This window comes from Pararge aegeria, chromosome 7, assembly GCF_905163445.1.
Source record: "Pararge aegeria chromosome 7, ilParAegt1.1, whole genome shotgun sequence".
Classification (NCBI taxonomy): domain Eukaryota; kingdom Metazoa; phylum Arthropoda; class Insecta; order Lepidoptera; family Nymphalidae; genus Pararge; species Pararge aegeria.
The window spans coordinates 7891111-7913587 of record NC_053186.1 but is presented as its reverse complement, the minus strand read 5'-3'; the positions used below and the strand labels follow the sequence as shown (position 1 = coordinate 7913587).

At 34.9% G+C, this 22477-nt stretch overlaps 1 protein-coding gene across 5 annotated transcripts in view; it reads right to left on the bottom strand.

Annotated features, from left to right (window-relative positions):
* Positions 1–22477, bottom strand: part of LOC120624859 (neurobeachin) — a 619299-nt gene that overhangs the window by 246867 nt on the left and 349955 nt on the right. For 3 of the 5 annotated variants that reach the window (XM_039891595.1, XM_039891597.1, XM_039891596.1), the window contains exons 9-16: positions 20689–20835; positions 19735–20076; positions 8387–8527; positions 7062–7204; positions 5014–5227; positions 2043–2265; positions 1284–1426; positions 276–362 (exon numbers count right to left, since the gene is read on the bottom strand). In XM_039891595.1, coding sequence (XP_039747529.1) covers positions 276–362; positions 1284–1426; positions 2043–2265; positions 5014–5227; positions 7062–7204; positions 8387–8527; positions 19735–20076; positions 20689–20835 — 1440 coding nt within the window. Of the gene's footprint in view, positions 1–275; positions 363–1283; positions 1427–2042; positions 2266–5013; positions 5228–7061; positions 7205–8386; positions 8528–19273; positions 19382–19734; positions 20077–20688; positions 20836–22477 lie in introns of all 5 variants that reach the window. The other 2 variants (XM_039891599.1, XM_039891598.1) reach the window with 2 other exon arrangements.

Genomic DNA, 22477 nt, shown 5'->3' with positions numbered 1-22477 from the left:
AGAAAATGAGGAAAAACAATGAACAAAAACAATTGTTTTTATTACCTTGAGCTTATTCCCAAATGTGCGAACCCCATGTGTGAATAAGTTTAAAGGATCAACGCTGACAAAGTAAAAATTTGAGAATTTATCAGAAAAAGTGAAACAAATGCTTTCTTTTAAGATCCCTGCCCGTCTCTGTTTGTGCTTAAAACCAGGAAGGTTAACCTGTGCCTTCTTACTGTGCGATAATGATAAGCAGAAATAAAGGGGAACAAATAAAACTAAAGGTTTACTTTTCCATCAAATGCAGGTACCATCGAGCTGGGGTGTTCCGACATCAGTGAGATCAACATTTGTAACACGTCGTGAAGGTTTTCATCCTGGAACACAAAGGAAAAAACGTTTATTACATTATTGTTATTGTTAACATATTCAGGATGTAAAATTGATATTTCAATACAACGTTATATCAGGGTTTCGGCATACAATTAGTCGGGTAGATTTACATAAATTAAACTCTTTCTGCGCATTGAAAAATTTTAGTTTACAAAAACAAATAAAAAAATATCACTTAGAAACGATTTCCTCCAGACAACCTTTAAGTGAAAACTTACAATAATATGAAGTCAGATTTCAATATGCTATTTTGAAAGAAAATATTAATGTAAATCATTGCTTGGAACCGTAATTTGTTTAGTTAATTGTCAAATGAAAATGTCATGAAAAACATGAAACTTATGCTAACTAAATGCACGGTAATAAAAATTCATTCTGGAATTTTTGTATAAAATAGAATTTAAAATCAGTAAATTTAATACATTTGTGATGAGAAATAAATGGCTTTTTATTAGTAGTCAAATATATCGTAATAAGTAGATATCACTTTAATTTGCCTTGGGTTAGTCATGACAGGGATATGTAGGGATTTTATATGAAAATAAACCTGACTGCGGGTTCGCTCGTGTGTTCTTTATCACTAATTTCCCTCTTATGATATAGTGCGAAAGATACTACGTAAAAGGAAGACGCAGTCCCATTTATATGATATGAGGTTATATGGGATAAAAAATGGAATGATTCTCTATGTCCTTAATTCAATGATTCTATTCCTACCTACAATACCAGATTTATTCAAAACAACACGATTTCACATTAACCGTGCAATTTACTTGGTTAAAAAGTCAATATTAGTGAAAAAATCCTAGCTACCCATCTTTTTCTTTGTGTCCGACAAAAAAAACTTTTGCATTACTAAATAATTTATTGAGATGGTTAGGAAAACACTTTAAAAAATTTCGTACCTCATGCATTGTTGTCAAATAGTTGAGTATCGATTGTAACTCATCTTCCTTCACACCGTTTCCAATCATGATGAGCTGTTTCAGAAACAGCAATATGTACGCCCTGATTGTTAGGATGTCTTTGTGTGCAGGTCGGGGTCCCTCTGCAAATAGAAACAATATTACGGGTCTACCTTCAAAAACTTGCAGTCTTGAGAAAAGTGTATGGGTCTAAGCTCATAAGCCCTCTCTCTTAAGAGAGAAAATACCAGTGCCTAGCAGGGGAACTCAATAAGGTAGAAAACGACAATTATCCCACAGTCGTAGCCCACCACATTGTCGAAGTGCGGATTGTTATACTCCACATGCCTTTGAGAACACCATGGAGAACTCTCTGGTATGCATGATTTCATAATATGTTTACATTAACCGTTAGTGCTGCTGATGCCCGCGACTTCGACAGCGTTAAAATACAAATCCAGCTAGAACTGTCAGTTTTAAGGATTGCAATGTTCTTAAGGATCTCAATTTTTTTTTTTAAAGATTCATAGCCTATGCTACTTGGTGATAATTAAGCTGTCTATTGGTAGTAATGGTTAAAATCAGTAAAGTAGTTTCGGAGCCTATTAAGAACAAACTAAAAAAAAAAAAGATAATATCAGTGGAGAAAACGCACATAAAACCCAAAAATTAGAGGAGCAGTGAACTCGGTCCCCCCAAAAGTGGACTTGGCTATCACCACTTCCATGACGATAGTAATGATGATAAACTCCTACTTACCCATCCCTTTAGGAGATATTCCACTTTTCGTTCTCGGATTCACCACCCAATAGTAGTACTTCAGCGTATGCACAGTCTGTAGGACCGTACTGACACGCCTAACACTTCCGTATATGTGAGCATCGGCCAGGAAGTCCGTTGCCAAGTAACAGTACAGCCTTGCTTGAACGGCAGCCGGGGTATGGATCCACAGGGCCGGGTTGAAGAGGATGTGATCGAGGAGCTGCCAGGTCAGAAAGGATTGACAAAAATACTGGATTAGCATAGACTATTGGCTGTCCGATGATTGATAGCGTAGGCTCTCTTGCTTAGTAATTTCATACCCATTGGGATTGTGTGTTTCAATCAAAATCATTCACATAATAATATAGAAACCTTTTTTCTCAGTAACGTATGTAATATATATCATTTATTATCTACTATAGTACACTATCTCAACTTTAATGGTTAAGGTACCGCCTGCTGAAATTTAAATAGCAAAGGAACTGTCATATACATTTGCTAATTATATTGTACATTGTTATTGACTTGGGAAAGCTTAAAGATCCGTAGTTGAAAATAAGTGGCAGTTATGTACGTTTCCTAACGATTGATTTATATGCTAAAAGTAACATGTTTTTTAAGACTCATTGTATACTTTGTTTTGTATTTTAAAATTGATTTAAAGCACTACGTAAATCCTCATTGCGCTTCTCTATATACTAATTAATATCTATATAAAAATACTTGTTTATATTTAAAAGTTTATACAAAGGGATTGGTGCTCATATTGAATTACATTTATACAATAGGTGGTAAATGATATTAAAATATACAAATGATATTCAATTGTATTGTTGTAAGGTTTTCCAAAGCAATGAAACCAAAAGAAAGCAGTAATTAAAATTATTATGCAGATTTGATAATAAAATAATTATTGGGAAATTGTGAAAAATAAAATAAATAGGCACGGTACACTCAAGACTTGAAATCCATTAAGCATTGTGCAACGCTTGGTATAAAAAAGGATAAAACAATCTTAATAACAATCATAGTGGTGTTGAAAACAAAGACGTGGGAGCAATGGAGGGGTAAGTGTTCATGTGTTTAAGCAAGAAGAGCGTGCGCCAACAATCATCCGAACAAAATCATACAAACCAATTGAAAAGGTAGGTTTTGATGCTAATTTTGCTGTGTAGCAATCTCTAATCTCATTTATCCATAGAGAATATTGTAAGAAGAGTAGCATAAATTTTAGATCAGTTGTGTTATGTAGCCTAGAGATTAAGGCACAACAGAATTGGCACTATTAACAACCTTCTTCACAAACATTGCTGCGATGTCAAAGATACACCAATCAGATTATTGATACATAACGTGATATCATATAATAAATGATTGGTGGAATCTACGCTATATTGGAATTAACTTTAAGAGTCATGTGTGAATAAGTATGTTAATTTTTATTCCGCCAGGACAGCTATTAAAGGACAGTAAAAAATTTAATGGGTACAATAGTAAAATTATACAAAATATACCCACATTTTTTGGTTTAAAAGTCGGACACATTTAAAACATTAAATACTGCTAATATGGCTGAGCAATAAAAGGCCGGCAAAGGCCAGTGTTCATTTACTTCTGAATAGAATTAAAAAAAAAATGTTGTCCTCCGAGTTTCCTTATAAATAAAATACATTTGGGGTAAAAGAATTCAACTTCAAAATGGCGTTATATAGTACTAGTAACGCTAAAAATTAACCACTTATGGTATACTAAAGAAATGATTAACATCTTTAACTTAAAAAAAAAATGATACCTAACAATAAGGTCTGCTTTTAGATATAACTTAATATTTAATTGTCTTGTGTCGTTATGGAAAATTATGAGATCAGATCAGATACGGAAATAGCAAGATTAAAAGCCGCAGGCTCTACTCTTGGTAATTCCTCTCCAATGACTAATTCAAAAGTTATCTTCCCCGGGATCCGATCACAGCTGCTGTTGAGCTAAATAATATCTTGAGTAAATAATTTTCTTACAATATAAGCCTCAAGATATTCTCCTTTGTACCTATTTCTTTTCTTTCTACACTATTACGTTTAAAATTTTTTTAATGAAACTGAATTCAAACATAAAGCAACGTAAACTATACTTAAGTGATTGTAACAATACATCGAAAATAAGTAATAAAATGAGATTTTTTTTTTGTACAATGCAAGAAAATATCATGATAAATTCGATACCATGAAAATTATAACAATATAATGTACGTCAGATTTGTCTGGCGCTTATATTTAAACAGTGTATCTGCATATTATACAGTAAGATATAATCCAAAGTCATGTTATGGTTTACAACTATGTCACTCATATATTTGATATTATCTTATCTATTACACAAAAAAAAAGTTTTATTTAGGTTTAATATTACAGAACTCCTTCAATTGATAATGCAAATAAACAAATCATACTATTTATTGTGATTTTATTATCAATGTGATGGTGCAAATGGAAGGCCTTCATTTAACGACTATTATAAAACGCAATGGAATTTTTTACTTACTGTATTCCAACCAATAACAAAGTTAAAATACCGGTAATGGCAAAAATCTGGGCAGTTACAAATTCTTGCGCCCAATTTCATGTTATTTATGAGGCAATATACCATGGCACCCCATTCGTTCCGGCGTCGAAATTACGAAAAGGCCGAGATTTGATCGCAAATTAATATTTCTGAGTTTCCCGAAGTAAATTTAACTTCAATTTATCCACACGAACGCAATATTTGGCAGAGTAAATATGTGGTTTGGCTAGTTTAATGTTTCAATTTTATCATACTTTCAAACAACTAGTTTTTCTGTCAGTAAACCGATGTCGAGCTAAGAACAGGTTCTCAGGTACGGCTTTAAACATACATTGACCAATCAATACTTGACAACCTTTAGTTGGATGTATGTCGGTTCATTAAATTCTAGATGCTTTTACTCAATTACCTGTTTCAAAAGCAGATCGGAATTAGGAGAGCAGCAAGTCACAAGATGTTTAGTTAAATGTAGGAAGGAGGCGAGCGTGTCTGGTGTAAGGTGGTCCCTGCCGCATCGTTGTAACATGTGCGATATTACTAGAAAGCCGCGGCATTGCAGCATGTGTTGTTGTACTGTGCTGCACGATTCTACCAGGGAGCACACGAAGCCGAGGAGTTTTGAGCTGCGAAAGACAAATGGAATTAATTTAATTTGTGAACTCTATGTAACGAGTCGTTCTGCAATTATAAGCTCGTTTAAGCGCTTTGAAGCCCACATTCAAATTATAATTTGTACCAGGATAACATAAGGATGTGGCAGTGCATAAATTAACCATAACTGTGGGTTGACGTAACGGTAAATAGGGAGAATAATTAATATTCCAACTAAAACATAGGTACATTCAGTTGTAGTACCTTATTTGTCGAACCTTGTTTTATGATGGAATGAATCAAGTTGTTTCGTGCAACGTTAGCTATGGATTTTACTAGATCTGACAAGACCCATGGACGCCAAAACCTTCTGCATTTCTCCAAGCCTGCGCAATAAAATGTATTCGATCATTCGATTTTAAAACTGCATGCCGAGCGGTGTATGCATATCTTATGTCTCTTGGTTAGATACCACTTTATTTTATGCATAGAAAAAACAGGTCTACGTATAAACAAGATGAAGAAAAAATACATTGCCTATAAAAATAATACCTTATCGCTCTATTTGCCAATGTGCTATTAACTTTAGCTATACATTCTAGGTACTTAATCGCAAATGTATTCAAATCCCCTCAAATTCTCCCGTATAAATCCAACCGGCTAACCGAGGTCGACACCAGGCAATTAGGAGTTCTGAGGAGTTAGTTATTACCGACCGTCTCTAGATGGTTGGCTAACTTAGAAGGTGATTAGGCAGCGACATAGAAAACGCATTTACCCGTGTTACGCTTCCCGTCCTATTTGGGATAAGGGTTGACCCGTTCATTAATTACAATTTTAAAATTTGAAGTCCTAAATAAAATAAAAATTATTGCATAAAAATAATGTTACCTGTTAGAATCTAAGTATATCGCCTTAGGTAAAAAGTAAATTTAGAAGCATGAAATTTTGTACGAGTTCCTTTTCGTATAAAGAATGATCATAGGACTAACCTCAGTGGGAGCAAACCAAAATCAGCAAAAATAAAAAAACCCATATAAATATCCTCTGACCCCGTGTCTAAACTTTAAGTAACGATTTATTTAGTCAATACTAGAGTTAGTTTTACTTTTACTCTAGTAACCATTTTGAAACAGTTGGCTGAAAAGTTAACACGCCCACAGTGGATTTCATGATATTTTAAGTTATCTTTGCCTTGCTTATAGGTTTTATACAAATTATTTCCTTATTGCCATAACGCTTTATCTGATAATTTATGAGGTGTAGAGAGCAGGAATTAAAAGAAGCGATTCAATTAACAAATTCAAAACTTGAAAAACCTACCTTTGGGGCCCGTGAACAACACATACATACCAGAAACAAATAAAAATCATGGATTCTTCGGGTTGAACATAATAGGCGTGTCTGTCGCACGGACTCATAACAATGATTTCGATTTAATTTAAAGCTCCAAATTTAAGTTGGCCGTTTCTAACTCACAAGTACCAGGACAATATAACAAAACATAGGGTAGCAACTGAAATCGGTTGAAGAAGAAGTGCCAAGTTTAAACACTTTATTCGTCAATATTAATTATTTACCTTGGCCGTTTCTAACTCATAAATACCAGAAGAACATAACACAGCATGATGTCTCTCACTTATATTCGATTGCAGCTTGCAGGAGCGTTGTGTGATTAAAATATTTATACTTGCTTGACTTCTCTTAAAGAAATCGTAGGACTTGCATCGTAGGAACCATTCACACAAAACAAACAGGGCCATATAAAGAAAGCATGATTCCAGTAGCAGGCGCTAATTGTGAAGTAACCCACATTTTATTACATTATTATAGCCGTTAAAACACATAAATATCAGGAGAACATACCAAAGCATGGGGTCTCGTTTGGGGTCTGTTGCAGGTGCGTCGTGCGGCAAGTCTAGTTGCGCGAACAAGGGGAACAATACTTGAACGCCGCCTATTGAATTGAGCGCACTGTGTATTGAATGCGTCACCACAGCTTTTACCTCCTGTAATGAAATAATGACGCCATAAATCAAATAAATACAGTCATGACGAAAATAGAAATATAGTAAACGAAAATAGAAAATAAAGTACAAAAAAAGGGAAGAGCAATAAAACATAATGCAGTGCCATGATCTTGTTCAGTATTGCATTTAAGAGGATGATCTGTATGGCTCAACCTAGTAACTACTGTCTGGTAAATCACCACTACAGATTTGTGCAGGTAATAAATTGAACAGTGCAGACATCTGGCGGGGTTACTAAAGTAGCCAGCAACCATTTCGTAACAAGTATTTTGTTAAGAACAAACACACACATGCCTTCTTCGCCAAAACCCAACGATTTTGGCTCGAGCCGAAACTGGGTCAGCTAATGTTTACCGTTCCCTGTTTACAGTGGGTGCGATTAGGTTTATCCACTAAACACGTTTCGGTTCTTGCTAAAGTAAATAGCAACGCAATCCGTAAATACACGTCTCACAAAAAAACGTGACGTGAACGTTGGTTTACGTGAGTTACAAAGAGGTTATCAAGTAGCAATTATGTTTTTGTTTTCGTTAAATCTTTTTGGAATAGTATAAATAATAGTAATAATAATAATATACTACAATTTGATTGATCGATACTACACGTCATTGTTCAAAAGCGCTCATCTTGGTTAACAGAAACCCCACCAGATAAATAATATAAGAAACTTAACAGCTCTTTATTTATTAATTGAAGTTAACATTTTTTTTAGATTTGCTGTTTCCTATTTTGAATATCCGAAGGCAGTATAACATTACTTTGCGCTACCAGGGTTGCATAAACTAAAGTAGGTTAGTACAAGACCTACAAGAAATATTTACCTGCGGCATTAGTTAGTGCATGCAGTGTATGCACCAAGTAGGATATGTTGCCTTTGGGACCAGTCTGTAAACACAACTGGGCCCCACGCTTCGGTGTACATAAATAAATACTCAGTAGTATATGAGAATCCCTAGTACTATACTTGCGATACATAGTGATCATTGCAATTAGCTAAACTTACAATTGCTGTTTGCATCGGAACAACTAGCATACGCACACAAATCGATTGCCATTAAAGCTTAATGTATTGGACAAAGTTTCGTGCTAGTAAGGGTTGTTTGTTGGTATAAATTTATACCCTCGCTACCAGGAATACATATACTCGAAGATTTTGTTTACCTGGAGCATTAGTGCATGCGGCGTATGCACGAAGTAGGAAACGTTGCCCTTAGGAGCCGACTGTAAACACAGCTGGCCGTCGGTCGCCACCGGGTTGTACATAAACACAATTCCAGACGATAACTTGCCATCGTACAGCACCTACATGAAATAAAACGTTATTATAAAATACATAATTAAGAAGTACTAAGACGTTTAAAGTGCAAAGCTATACTCAGTCGATATTTAAGTTAGTGTAAATGTTTATGAATAAAGCTACGGTATTTTATTCAGTGTGTTTCATAAGTATTTATAAAAATGCAATGCCTACTAGATGCCATTACTATTTGACCAGAAATACCGCCTGTTCTGCAATTTTGATGTGTATATAAAACACTTAGTATAGACCACACAAGAACTTGCAATAAATCCATCCATTGATTTTAGTTGTAAAAATAGACACAAGAAAATATGTAAATCCTCTAATACTTTTTGTAAGAACTTCCAAATTTAATAAAAATCATAATAAATTGAAATCTGAAAGCCTTCAAGCGCGCGATAAGCTTAGCTTAGGGATTGATAAAATGCTACAATAAGAAACATCGACTTTTACAACAACGACTTAAAGGATTTATATTTGGTTAATGAAATTTATGGATTTAAAGTTAAATTATAACCATGATTTATAAACTACAGATAAAGATTACAGACATAGAAACTACAAACGAAAATATTAAAGAGAATATTTTCCCCTTCTAACATTAAAACAAATACCTCCGAATACTAAAAAGAATATTACGTTATGTTAATGTGAAATTCGAGTTATTTTGTTTTATTTTAGGCATACGTACTTACAATCACGCATCCACTCGAAAACAACCATCGTATAGAATAGTCAGATGGCCTTAACAATTAAATAGCTTTTTAGTATTTTCCCCATAATTACATTTTAGAAACCACGACATGCACTATTTAAGAAAATACAGTAACAGCTGCCCGATTCACTAACTTTTCCAACAAATGGCCAACTAACAGTCTTCACACAGAACGCATAATTTGATAGCGACGGTTGACAACTCATCGCATTTTTGAATGGAGATAACAGGTGGCCACCGCTTACCAACTGTTGGAAAAGTAAATTAATCGGGCACCATAGCTAGAAATAACACCACATTTTAGAATATATGATTAAGTAAGTACTTGTAGTTATTTTAATAAACCCATTTTGTTACTATCCTGATTTAAGAACAATAAAAAGTGTTTAAAAATGGCACCAAAACAAAAATACTTCTTACTGAACATCAACATAGTTTACGTAGCGAACCGATTCGTTTATCCTTATATAATTGAAAATCTTTATATAATTGATAAATTTTCTTTTTGTTAGGGTATATTGAAGAAGGAATTAAAGCAAAATTTTGATCAGTTTATCATATCTACTTTTTCCTACACAATACACCCGGACAAGCTGCATCGACTCACCCGCCTGAAGAATTGTGTTGGGAAAATGAGAAAAAGTATTTTATTCCGATTCAAGAGCGTTCTGAAAAATAAACAATTATACCATCCCGAGAATTCAAAACTTTATAAAATACCAATACTCCGAGACTTGAGCTATCAATTTAGTAATTTATAATTTTTTTAAATTCCATATATAGTAGGTATGTTAGCGCGTTCAAGCAAAAAGCAAACTCTTCAGCTTCTTCTTTATTAATTTAGATATAGATTATCATCATCATCACATAAACCCGTAATTACCGGCCCACTACAGAGCACGGGTCTCCTAAAGTTGTTAAATTTTCAATGAGTGAGCTCTCTTCATCTTAATTTATGTCCTGACAAAACAAATTTAAACAACAAATCTGAAATGAAAAACCCATAATTTATTACAACAAAGTTTTGCGGTGAACGTTAAAATGGGGGCAGCCATTAATTTCGGTTATTGCAGACTAAAATAAATTACATAATACTATAGGTATGTGCCTACGCACTTTCACGAAATATGGAAATTGAAACTGCGGGAGCGTAAACACCACGTTAGGTTTACAATATTAATTGGTCTGTACTTTGAACATTAATTATTATGAGCCAAATATAAAATCTCATAGCACCTTCAGAATGGATCAGACTATTCAATGAGATACTACAACTCATGTTACTGGCTCTTATACCACTAATATTATAAATGCGAAAGTTTGTGAGGATGTATGGGTGTTCGTTACTTTTACACGCAATAACTACTAAATGGATTTTGATTAAACTGAACTGTAATATACCTAATACATTCAAATAATATTTCATACTCTATATAAAACTAGCTGTCCCAGCGAACTTCGTACCTCGGATAATTTTTTTTTTTCATGAATGTTATATTTTAATACTTATTATCCTATTCCGGTCTAAGAGGAATCCGAGGAGCCGTTCTTGAGTTATAAATGGTGTAACTAACACAACTTTCTTTTATATATGACCCATTAAATAATCGATCACTAATAAAACAATATAATTTATAACAAATTGTGTCTTGGAGCTAAAAAAACACTGCTTAATTTCGCATTCGCTGGTACCATACCTATTTAAACATAGAAGTTTGTTTGATATATACATACTAACACACTAAAATGTTCCTCAATTAACGGACACAGCAATATCTTTCAAATGAGAAAGGGGTGTTCAAACATCCAAAAATCTTTACAGCTGTCAGCTGGTTAAGCCCATTTGAATTAATAGAAAGTGAAACAAAAAACATGGCCTATATAAATGATGAATTCGTAAAATCGAAGGTTATCTAAGCAAACACTATTCAGCTTAAAATAAGAGTACGTGAAAATATATCATGTTTGTCGACCATACAATTGAATAATACACACCGTAGTTAGTTTCATTGAACTGAATATGTACTTAAAAGTTACAAAAATAATATGAAAAATAAAATTTTATACATTATCATAACTGGAGAAGTTCAAAACTCGCTTTTAAAACCCAACTACGAAAGTAGAGAAATGCAAAGTTATCGACGCAAGACTCGATGACGTGAAGCTCAAGGTTTATGTCTTTATGGGCGAAGTTATTCCGAGTTAAAGTCATTATCTTCCCGGATAATATAGTAATTCGTAAAAATTATCGCCCATCGGTAGAGATTTATTTTTATAACGTGAAACATTACCAAGATTGTGCTTCGGAATCACTCTTTAAAACGAGTAAATATATATATATATATATATAAAAAGCGCATGCCGCTATAAAAATAAAAATCATTTCTGTAAACGAGAAACAAATTTTTTTTTTTTTATATAAACCCAAATAAATTTATTGACATCGAAGTAAGCGTAGCTTGTGTTATGGGTACTAAGATAGTTAATGAATATTTTTATGTATATAATACACATAAATACTTAAAATATACAGATAAACACTCAAGACACTGAAAATCAAGCATTCAAACATTTTTCCAGTTGTGGGAATTGAACCCACGCACGGCCTTAGATGCAGAAAACAGTGTCACTGCCCACATTGCCAACCGGCGGTAAAAATTAAAAGAATATAATCATCAACATCATCAGCCAATATGCACAGCTCGACATAAGCCTCTTTTAAGAAGCGCCAACTCTTTTCTATCCCAGCCTTCTGCATAAAATGGAATGCTGCCACTTTCCGCAAGTACTAGCACCATCCAGTCGAGGGTACCTTAGACCCAAACGCCCATCGGTCCTGAACAAAGGTGACTATCCCACTGCCATTTCAGTTTGCTAGCCCTAAGAGTTACGTCGGTTACTTTGGTTCTTGAACTTGAACTCCTTCACGAACTTTGTACGTCAAAGAAATTCCAAGCATAGCTCACTCAAAAGCAGGCAGAAGAAGAATATGAATGAGATCTATTTGTGCAAAGTTATAGAGCAGAATTTTGTGAATCGGGGCTCTCTGCAAATAGGATTATCATTAAAACTTGGTAATTGAATTTTAAAAATTAATTATAGCGTTAATGTATTCCGAGGTTTCGGAACTCATCTCCCGTCGACCATGTGATCCTGGTGCTGGCAAGCTCGTTGATCTCATGAATAACGCGGAAAACTTATTTGATTAAAATATAATTTACCAACTGATTTGTAAATATTTAAATACTTCCATGTTCTATAGTTAACATGGTTTATTTTTTTTTAAATTCTTCTACTGGTAAGCCCTTGCGCAGGCTAAGAGAACATACTCCATGCGAAGATCACCTGATTTAGAAGTTTGGATAAAAAAATTTAATGCTTTAGTTTTATCATCTTCAAAGACTTCGACAAAGACAGTTCGAATAAAAAAATAATTCTTGAAATAAACGCACATTCTTCCAAGGTATGGACAAGCATAATATGTCAAACTACTAGTCCAAAGTTCCTTTTGGATGCCTGATGAATGAAAGCGAGTAGGTAAAGCTATATACCACATGACCCTCCAGGGTCATCTGGTTTTGAATGGTCACCGCCATCAATTTGTTTGCCTGTAATGTTTTAAATTGCTTTATTTATCTTTTAAAATACTTCTTAGAAGAAGAATTTCTCGAACATACGAGCATATCTAACTGAATTATTTTTCATAGAATGTAGAGCATGAGATTGTTTCTCGACATTATTTCTCCAGGGTACAGTTAATTCTCTTGGTAAGAAAATTTTTCATTGAATATTTTCATTAGCTTTGCCGAGAGCAAAATTTTCAGTTTAATTTTCACGGAAAATTTATTTTTTCCCGACTACAGCGCAGCGAAGCGAAAGGAAAATGTAATATTGTATTTAATAGTCTATTTATAGACAAAGATGTTCCACATAAGGTTTCCCCTCTATGGGGCTTAATTCTGATACTATGTATATGACAAACTAGCTTGTGCCCGTGACTTCGCCTGCGTGGACTTCAGAATTGGTTATAAAGCTTTGCTCGTTAACCATTTTTAATCCTACCACGGGAACTATTTGCTAGATCGGTATGGAAAGTGCATTTCCTTTTGCATAGGTGATATGCATACCAAATTACAAAGCTGTCTGCCCCCGGCTTAACGTATAAACAATTTTTAATTTTCGTTCGGGACTTCGACGGAATCGGGATAAAAGGTAGCCCATGTTCTTCTCCATGTCAAAGGCTACATGCATTTCAAATTTCATCCAAATTCGTTTAGCCGTTTTTGCGTGATTGAGTAAATAACATCCACACTTTCACATTTATAATATTAGTAAGATTGTATATTATATAATAATATACTGTGTAGAAGGATATAGTATGATTGATTCTTTCTTCAGTCTTTATCAAAAGATTAGCTACAGGCTATAATGTCTTAAATTATTATTGGAGTTCTAACACGATTGTTGAAATGCAGTAGGTAATAAGCATTATTCTCAGTCTATTAACTTCCCACAAATGGGCAAAGGCCTCCCTATGCTGAGGTATTTAAAGCTTAGTATTTCCATGGCGAACGGATGATTGCAAAATGGGCGTTTAAATAAAGTATGTGTCGCGTCATCGACACGTTACCAACGCTTAGTCTGATGCAAAAATATAACAAAGAATGCTTTATGCTTACTTTTCAGTGCTTAAATTATATTGTGTCAGTCGTGTCTTGTGTCGATATATTATGCGAAGGCCACTATCCTAACAAAAAAGAAGTTTCGATTTTCTAGAGCGCCATATAGTGACAATACGTAATATATGTTTCCTAGTATAGTAACGAGATGGCGCTCCTTCGATACCATAAAAATCGTAGTCAACTTTCATGCGATCGAATAAGTTAACGCAGGTAGAAAATCTTACACTCGGAATCCTACTTACTTTATAATAATTAATCAAGCAAGCAAATTTTTTTGTACAGGATCTTTCCGGGGCGCGGTTAGTGCACGGTTGGTATATTGTGACCTATCAAAGCAAGTTCTTAGGCATGCTACCAGGAAGTCCCAGTAGCGGCCTAATAAGGTTATTTTAGTTGTACGAGTAAGTTTAGATTTAAGTACATCACAGCCCATAATCTTGAGGTAAAAAGCTTGCCAACGGTCCGCATTTTGAAATAAAATTACCTTCACTGAATGCCACAATATTACAGGTATTACGAGAAAAAATCTCTATTATATTGCCGTCCGGATTATCCCTACCTATAAGAACGTATTACGTAATCAAAGGTTTACTATTTCTTGTACATATTAGGCATGTATTTAAAGGAATTTTCAATACAATTAATGACATATATGACAAAAATTGCACGGTAATGTACAAAGTATACGTGGATACTGTAATAATGACTAAGACCGATGGAAACGTGTTGCACGTACCAAATTTTAAGAAAAGAAATAATTTTTATTCGTATAACTCATTCAGGTTATTGCTTTTCAGAAAATTTGCTCAATGACAAGTCAAAGTCAAAGGCAAAGTCAAGTCAGTTCGACGATGTTAGTTACGCCGAACGAAATCAAAGACGATATAGCCGCTTGGGAAATTTCTTTAAAAACTTGAATAAAATAATATTTAATTTTCCTGAAATCCTTAGCTTAATTGGCAAGAAAATTTTGCTGTTTTAATATAAACACAATGTTAACCACGCAATCATCTCAGTCAAAACCGCGGCTACAAAAAGTTTTCGCATTTCGAGGGATTTCAATTCAACATACTCGTATGTAGGTACGCTCCAACACATTGCGATTACAAAACTAATTATCCTTATGGTACTGCTAGTGGGACCAATTATCAGGTCAACAAAAACAGCTGATAATGTTCAACCACTCTGATACAGCGCACCTCTCTCAGAAAGGAGAAGATTTATTTATGTTCCACGCTTGAGACTGCGGCGCTCTCTAGGAATCTAAACTACTATCATTAATTTTTTTCACAACTTTTCTTTCACGACGTAGAGTTTGAAAGTTAACGCTGAGTGTGCTTGCAAAGTTTCTCCACAGACTAGCCATAAGTCCGCTTAAAGCTAGGGACAAATACAGACGGAATATCGCAGTGGAATTCTGCAACACCCAGTCATATTAAAATAATGGGCAAGCGTCACATCTAGGCGGTGATACGGCAGTAAGAACGCCTGTGGCCGCAGATTACCATATTATCACTTAATTTTTTCTAATTATTGTGAACGTCATGAGTTTCAAAGTTACGGGTCACATAGTTCTGAACTCGGAAGTCTAATAGATGTTGAGGTATCAAGGTGCTTGAGTGACACCGAAAAGCTCACTTAAGTAACGCACTTAATGGACAAAGATTCTTAAAACATCGAGAAAAGATGCGCAGGAACGAATATACATTTTAACCTAAGCACAACTAAGTATATTCCTAACCTATCATCGTAGCGGATGCAGCGGAATTTCCGCTTAGATTCATCAAGTGATGGTTACAGAGGAATTTAGCCCGTGTTTAGATTCTGCGTGTAGAAATTCCGCTAGACTTGATCCTGCCTTTAGCTGGAAGTGATAACACAGATTTAAGGCATTAAACCAGAAACAACACGCGGAAAGTTCTTGTTCATGTACTAGACCTAACGTTACACAGAAATTAGGTTGTAATGTAGTTTTTAGTCAAGTGGTTGGATTGTAATTAATTCTCCTTAAACTAGAGTGAAAAACAAATTTTAACTACTTCTTTAGACTCGTGCACTACTTCTAGTTGAAAAGTATACAGTTTAGGTACTGAACTAAACCCTTAAGTGTTTTTCTCTTTCCGTTTGCTATCTACGGAGATTCTAATCAGATGTTCACTAATTTTTCATGGGACCAACAGTCTTATTCATACAAAAGAATACGTTTACATCGACAAAACATACACAAGAGTTAAAGAATCCTTTTAGGGTTAAGATAAAGGCAAAATAAAACAAATGTGATACCAAGACATCATGAATATTTAAGAGGGTGAATTCATGAGTGCACTACAGTTTTCCCATCCTGAATATTTCAGTCGGCGCAAAACCTTCAATCAGTGTACCCCCGTCGAGTGTTCTAATGCTTTAGATATATTATCAAAAGAAAACGGAAGCCTTTCTTCTTTACATCCCTAATGTGAAAGGAAACGTGAATTTTCGGAAACAAAACAAAAATCTATTACCTACTCTTCCGTTTGCAATTCGCCGTCGAAACACTTACAGAAAACAACAAAAGGATATTTGTAGTATGATTTCGACGATACAGAGTGGTTACATCGATGAATTCCATTAAGCAAGACTCGTATTAAGTTCAAGTTGCAGAAACTTGAAAAAAGCGTGATCTAAAAAATTAAAGCACAGATTAAATTCTATTTAGTATAACGCGCTTAACTCAAGAAATAGCAATTAGATTTTTTTTTAAATATTGCATTTGACAACCTCAATTTTGTTTAAGATCACTTTACGATCCTCAGTAGCACAGCAAACGAAGTAATAGCGCCAGAGAGCTAAGCGACGCGGTAGGTTGTTAAGTTTGCAAAATATAATTTGTGTGTGTTTAATATAAGTTAATTACGAAGAATGATATATTGAAGTCACTACAAATTTATAGGAAACAACATACATTATAAAACACGTGCCAAACTAAGAATCTCCTTTTGTTTTAGAAGCGGGTTTAAAAATAACCCTGCATTCGCAGTGGATGTAAGTCATTATGTCCCCCATCTACCTATACAAGGCTCCACCGCACACCAGCGCTCGTTCCAACGTATAATTACTGTATTCCTCAGGAAGTCACTTCCGACGTCGCTTCCTTCCCTCGCTGCCTCTTTGTGGGATATAAACTCTACTACCTGTTACACATGGCAACACTCTTTTTAATGTGCATAAATTAGCTCTAATACTTTTCGACATAGAGTTGATAATCGCATACTGAGTTACAGTCAGAGGGTGTGGATCTACCTACGTACAGCGAGCATATTAAATGGCCCGTAAAATGGCGCTTGGTTACATGAAGTGCATAAAAATAGGATGTTTAGTATCAGGAAGTCCTTTTACTTGCCTTTTGAGTGACTCCTCCTCATTTTTAACCGACTTCCAATTTCAGTAGTTCTTAAAATATATAGGTTGATGAATATAGTTTATTCTGACAAGTTCCGCAAATAGGAACAGATATCTAATATCAAGCATATATACTGTATAAAATTTTCGGTTTGTATTTGTACTCTTTATATTTATCATAGACGAAAATTGTCTAGTAATAGATAAATCTAAGCCTATTTTCATCTATCATATCAGCTATGTTAGATATTCCATAACATTACCAGTCTCCATAATTATCACTAGCTTTGGACAAAACTACTCTTCGTCCTGGGTTCGATTCCCGGGTCCTAACAAGAATTGATTGTTGGCAGCGTTCACCCCGGTGCCTCTGAGAGCATATTAAAGCTTAGGGCATGGCTGTTGTCACTAGCATGAAATAATAATAATATCTTTAAATCCCACCAACCCGCATCAGAGGAGCTTGTTGGATGCATCAGTAGGAGGGTTAACAGACCGATGGCGATGTCGATGTGATTGAATAGCATTAAAGCAGCTTGAAATAGCTTTATAGGTGCCTAGCAGAAGGACACTCTCTGATAGACCAAGAAATAAATACTCTGAGGAAAAAGTGAATAAGTTTATCACAGCAAAACGGTTAGATATCTTGTTGGGATATAGATATATCATGGACTTTTACCGCTTGAGTCCACTGACTTTCTTAGACTCATTTAACGTCGTCGGGATAACGGTATCGGTAAAGGTCTACAACCTTTGCGTTTTACTGTCGGACCTTGGAACCTCTTGGTTCCACCACCACTTGGTACACCACCACGCTGGCCCAGTGCGGTATGATGGACTCAACACACCTTCGAGAACATTATGGAGCACTCTCAGGCATGCAAGTTTCCTCAGTATTTTTTCCTTCACCGTTGAAGCAAGTGATATTTTAATTGCTCAAACGCACATAACTTAGAAAATTTAGAGATGCTTTCTGAGATACGAACTCGGCCCCTCGCAAGTGAAGTTCCAGTCCTACCCACTGGTCTATCACCGCTACTTGAGATATATAGGTACGACATCTTATTCCCAAACTAATTGAACATAATTCAAAACAAGATTTAACATATTCCTCTGCTCTTTAGACTTATTAATTAAGCCCCTAAATCTTAAGAGCACCCCTCGGCACCTCAAAGTTGTACAATTCAGAGGTAATAAATAACTTTTGTTAAAAGCTCGCTTAAAAGATACTTGTAAGTGTTTCTTTACAAATGGGAGTCTTCAAAACTTGTCCTTTAGGCGGCGTTCTTTCATAAGTCATCGTATTTCTGAAATTCATACAGAGTTGGGCAAAAGTTTAATCGTTGACGTATTTCTCTTTATCATAATTTCTCATCATCTTTCATTCTCTCCTACACCCTTAGGAAAGAATAAAAGAACATAATCAATGAAGTGTGTCGAACTTATTTTGTATTGTTGAACATGATTTTTACACGGAATTTTATGTTGAAGTATTATTTTAACCTAAGTGTTCTTGATTTCGTAATTTATTCATTAATTACCTAATTGAAAAGTAAGCGAAAAAAATTGCAATTTAAACCTTAAATAGCCAAAACAAACCGTTATCTTGGCCATAATGTAAAAGATCCGAAACAATTATCGTGGAATCGTCGCGCTTTGGTTGGATTAACTTCAAAGACGTCTTTGTTCATTTCCCAGTCCTTTGTTGTTTTTAATGTGCCTCAGAATGGAGACTTATTTATCTCGGGAGTTAATTACAAGAGTACTTTCTGTCTGAAAATCACCGCGACAATCTCTTCTAAGTTACCTAAATACTAAACTAATAAGTAACTAAATAATACGCATGCATATTTGTTAACCTGAATAGAAAATTACCAAGGCACCATGAATTATATCTTAGTGTTAACGGAAAGTTATCGTCCGCGTTCAACCTTTTGTTAAGATCTTTAATTCCTGTATTATAATAATCTTACGTCATGAATATTTTGTGTCGGGTCGTGGACGAGATCGCCGAATCGGTCGACACGCACCTCAGTCGTCGGCAGAGGGATTCTTGCCTCGGCATCAAATCGAAATTGACCCTGGCACCACAAATAAAACGGTAACAAAAGCTATAATGGTGTTATTAACTCAATGCGTGTGATGTGCGGCAAGAAAACCATTCTAGGCCATTAAATACCCTTTATAAAAAAAATTATAATGCATATCATAATAGTATACTGTATATCGCTTATTATTGGTATTGCCTAAATGCATGACACTCAGGTATAACTCGAGAAATGTTAACAAATCTCGACAGCTAGCGATGAAGGTTATGGTAAAAAAAACGGTAAAACTTCATGGGCACTTAAGGGAATAGAATGCTTCTCCGTTCTATCAAAAGCGAGACAAACGTATAAAAACTGAATAGGAGCGAGCGGCGCGACATGCTTACACGCTTGCATGCTTCAATATCTACGAGCAGGGTAGCATGCGCTGCGGCGACTTCGCGCGCCTCGTCGGCCATTCGGCGCCCCCGAGGCGTAGCATCTTCTTTTACAACTACTGAAGCTTCTTCGGTTTCTGTCGCCTTAGTATCTTCATCTTGCGAAGCGGGTTCAGGAGACTGGGATTCGGGTTTTTGGGTTTCTGGTTCTTGGTTTTCGGTTATTTCGGGAACGTCAGGTAAGGAAAGGGAAGGTATCTCGGCATCAAGCTTTGGAGCGTTCGTCTCGCTCACCCGTTTGTGGTTCTCCGGCAAACTGATGTTGCATTCGTTGTCGAAACGGAATTGACTCTGAATTCCAAATGTTAGCGGGAAACAAAACAAATTTATAGGATCAAAAGCATTTCTTGAAAATAAATTTTGTAAACATTCTTGTAAAACATTTTATTAATCATTGTTATTAACTAAGAAATATATTATTTCAAATAATCATATTTTTACTAATTTATTATGTACATATAATGTAACTATAATATCTAGTAGGTCTTTGATACTGAAGATATTTAACTCTATTGAATGCAGGTTATGACATCCAAGGCCCTAAGTCTTAAATATATTCTAATCGTAACACTTAATAGTTTGCGACGTAAAAACGTTCATATTTGAAGGTAACAAAATCTATATCGCGTAGACAATTCCAATGCCCTAGAGAATCAGGCCAGAGTTATTTATAAATAAAGTAAGACCCTTATTGCTTAGTTATTCAAAAACTTGACTAATTTTTCATCAAACACTAAAAAGGCCGTGTCAATACACGTCAACATGACCAAAACTGAAAATCAGTCAAATAATACATTTACAAGTATACCTCGACTTCGGCTTGGAACCGGAATGGACTGGAATTCCGGACTTGATATTACACGAAATGAATATAAAACTATAAACTTAGTGACATAAACGTACCTTATAACCAGGCCCAAGACGGTGCATGGCGCAGATCTGATGTGTGGTGAGCGCCTCCCCGAAGAGGTAAATGGCAGCCATTTGACCACAGAACACACGCTCCTCGTCTAGCTCTGCGGTAGCGCCGATGTAGCATTTGTCGAAAGGCTGCAGAATGTATTATTAATTAAGAACCATATTGCAACGATCTTTAGCGTCTCGCAGTTCAACTCCCTAAGGTTCAAAACTACAAATTAAGTATTTATTATATCTGAATTGGCCTGGTTTTTAGGATTCCTTACGCAAAGGGTTAAACAGCTAAGTTATACGGTCCCGATCGTATAACTTAGCTGTTCAACCGCCTGTCTTTTTGTCTGCCAGTCACCAGGCTGTATCTCATAAACCGTGATAATAAGAGAGTTGAATTTTTTACAGATGATGCATATCTGTTTTCGTTACAGCAACGCATACTAAAAAACATATTGTTTTTAAGGATAGAACTTTTGCTGCTTTTGATCAATAGTTTACGGTATCCTAGAACGAAAATGAGATGTTTCATGTGAGACCGGCGGTCGTGAAATATTTATGATCTAACTTTAATTCAAGGGGTAGCAATAATCTTTTGATCTTCAAACTATATTCTTACAACCAAAGGTTGAAAGATGTGTATAAAATATTTTACACACATTTCTTTGTATACCTAACAATAAAATTCAAAACATAGTTGTAAACTTCAAAAAAAAACTTTTTCAGCGGTCCAACTTTTTCAAAACAACACTTTTAAAATATTACTCGCACAAGTTGTCTTAAACATAATTCATTAGCCTAAGCTATTTGATCGTTCACTCAGTCAATGGCTCCCTTGAAATTTGTATAACTGGATCGAATGAAACGTGCCAATGGTTTTTGTTATTGGGGTTGCACCCTTGCCATAGTAAAACTTGAAATTCGAACTCTTTACAACTTATAGTCGCCTGGTAGACTAAGAAAGTTACAAGATATGGTGTGAAGGAGCAAACCTTTCTGTAAGAAAAAGTTTTAATGGTGTTTTAGTTAGATACGCCCCATGAATTATTTATTTCCTTATCATATTTAATTAGGTACATAAGGGAATCATGACCCCGGGCACGCGCCTTGAGTTAAAATTTATGGTATGTAACGTGTGCCATAATATTATCTTTGACTTCGAAATGTACGGGCCTCGTGCTATTAAGCTTATTATATGCTTGCTACATTATGAGTATTTATTTTTATACATAGTATTAGTGAATAAAAAAAATAATAACGATCGTGAGTGCTACTCAATTAGGGTAAAATATCTTTAAATATTAATAAATAATATAAGTTCTTGACAGCGAGAAATCTATGTTATTCTGGACCATAATTCTCGTTTTATGGTTGTTTGCTGCATGAATTAACAAAAAGACAAAGTTACCTATAACGAAAATAATTAGTATTATGTTTCATAGGTATAATTTATACCCATATTTTCTCGGTAAAAACACTCGAACATGAATACACTTAGAGCACCGAAAAAATTATATTAAAATTATTAGCTAACAACTTTAAAAAATCAACTGCATGACGTATTTTTGCAGGCACACACACGGATATTTTTGGTTACACACACACATATAAGCATAAATTATTTCATGTTTATTAATTGTTAACCCACCCGCAACATTTTTCATGTCAACTATAAAAGTACGTTGCAAATAATTTATCGCTTTTAATATCTTTTTCATACCAATTTTGTCACATTAAATTATACCGAAAAGACAATTTAACCTAGCTTCGTCAAACAATTGTA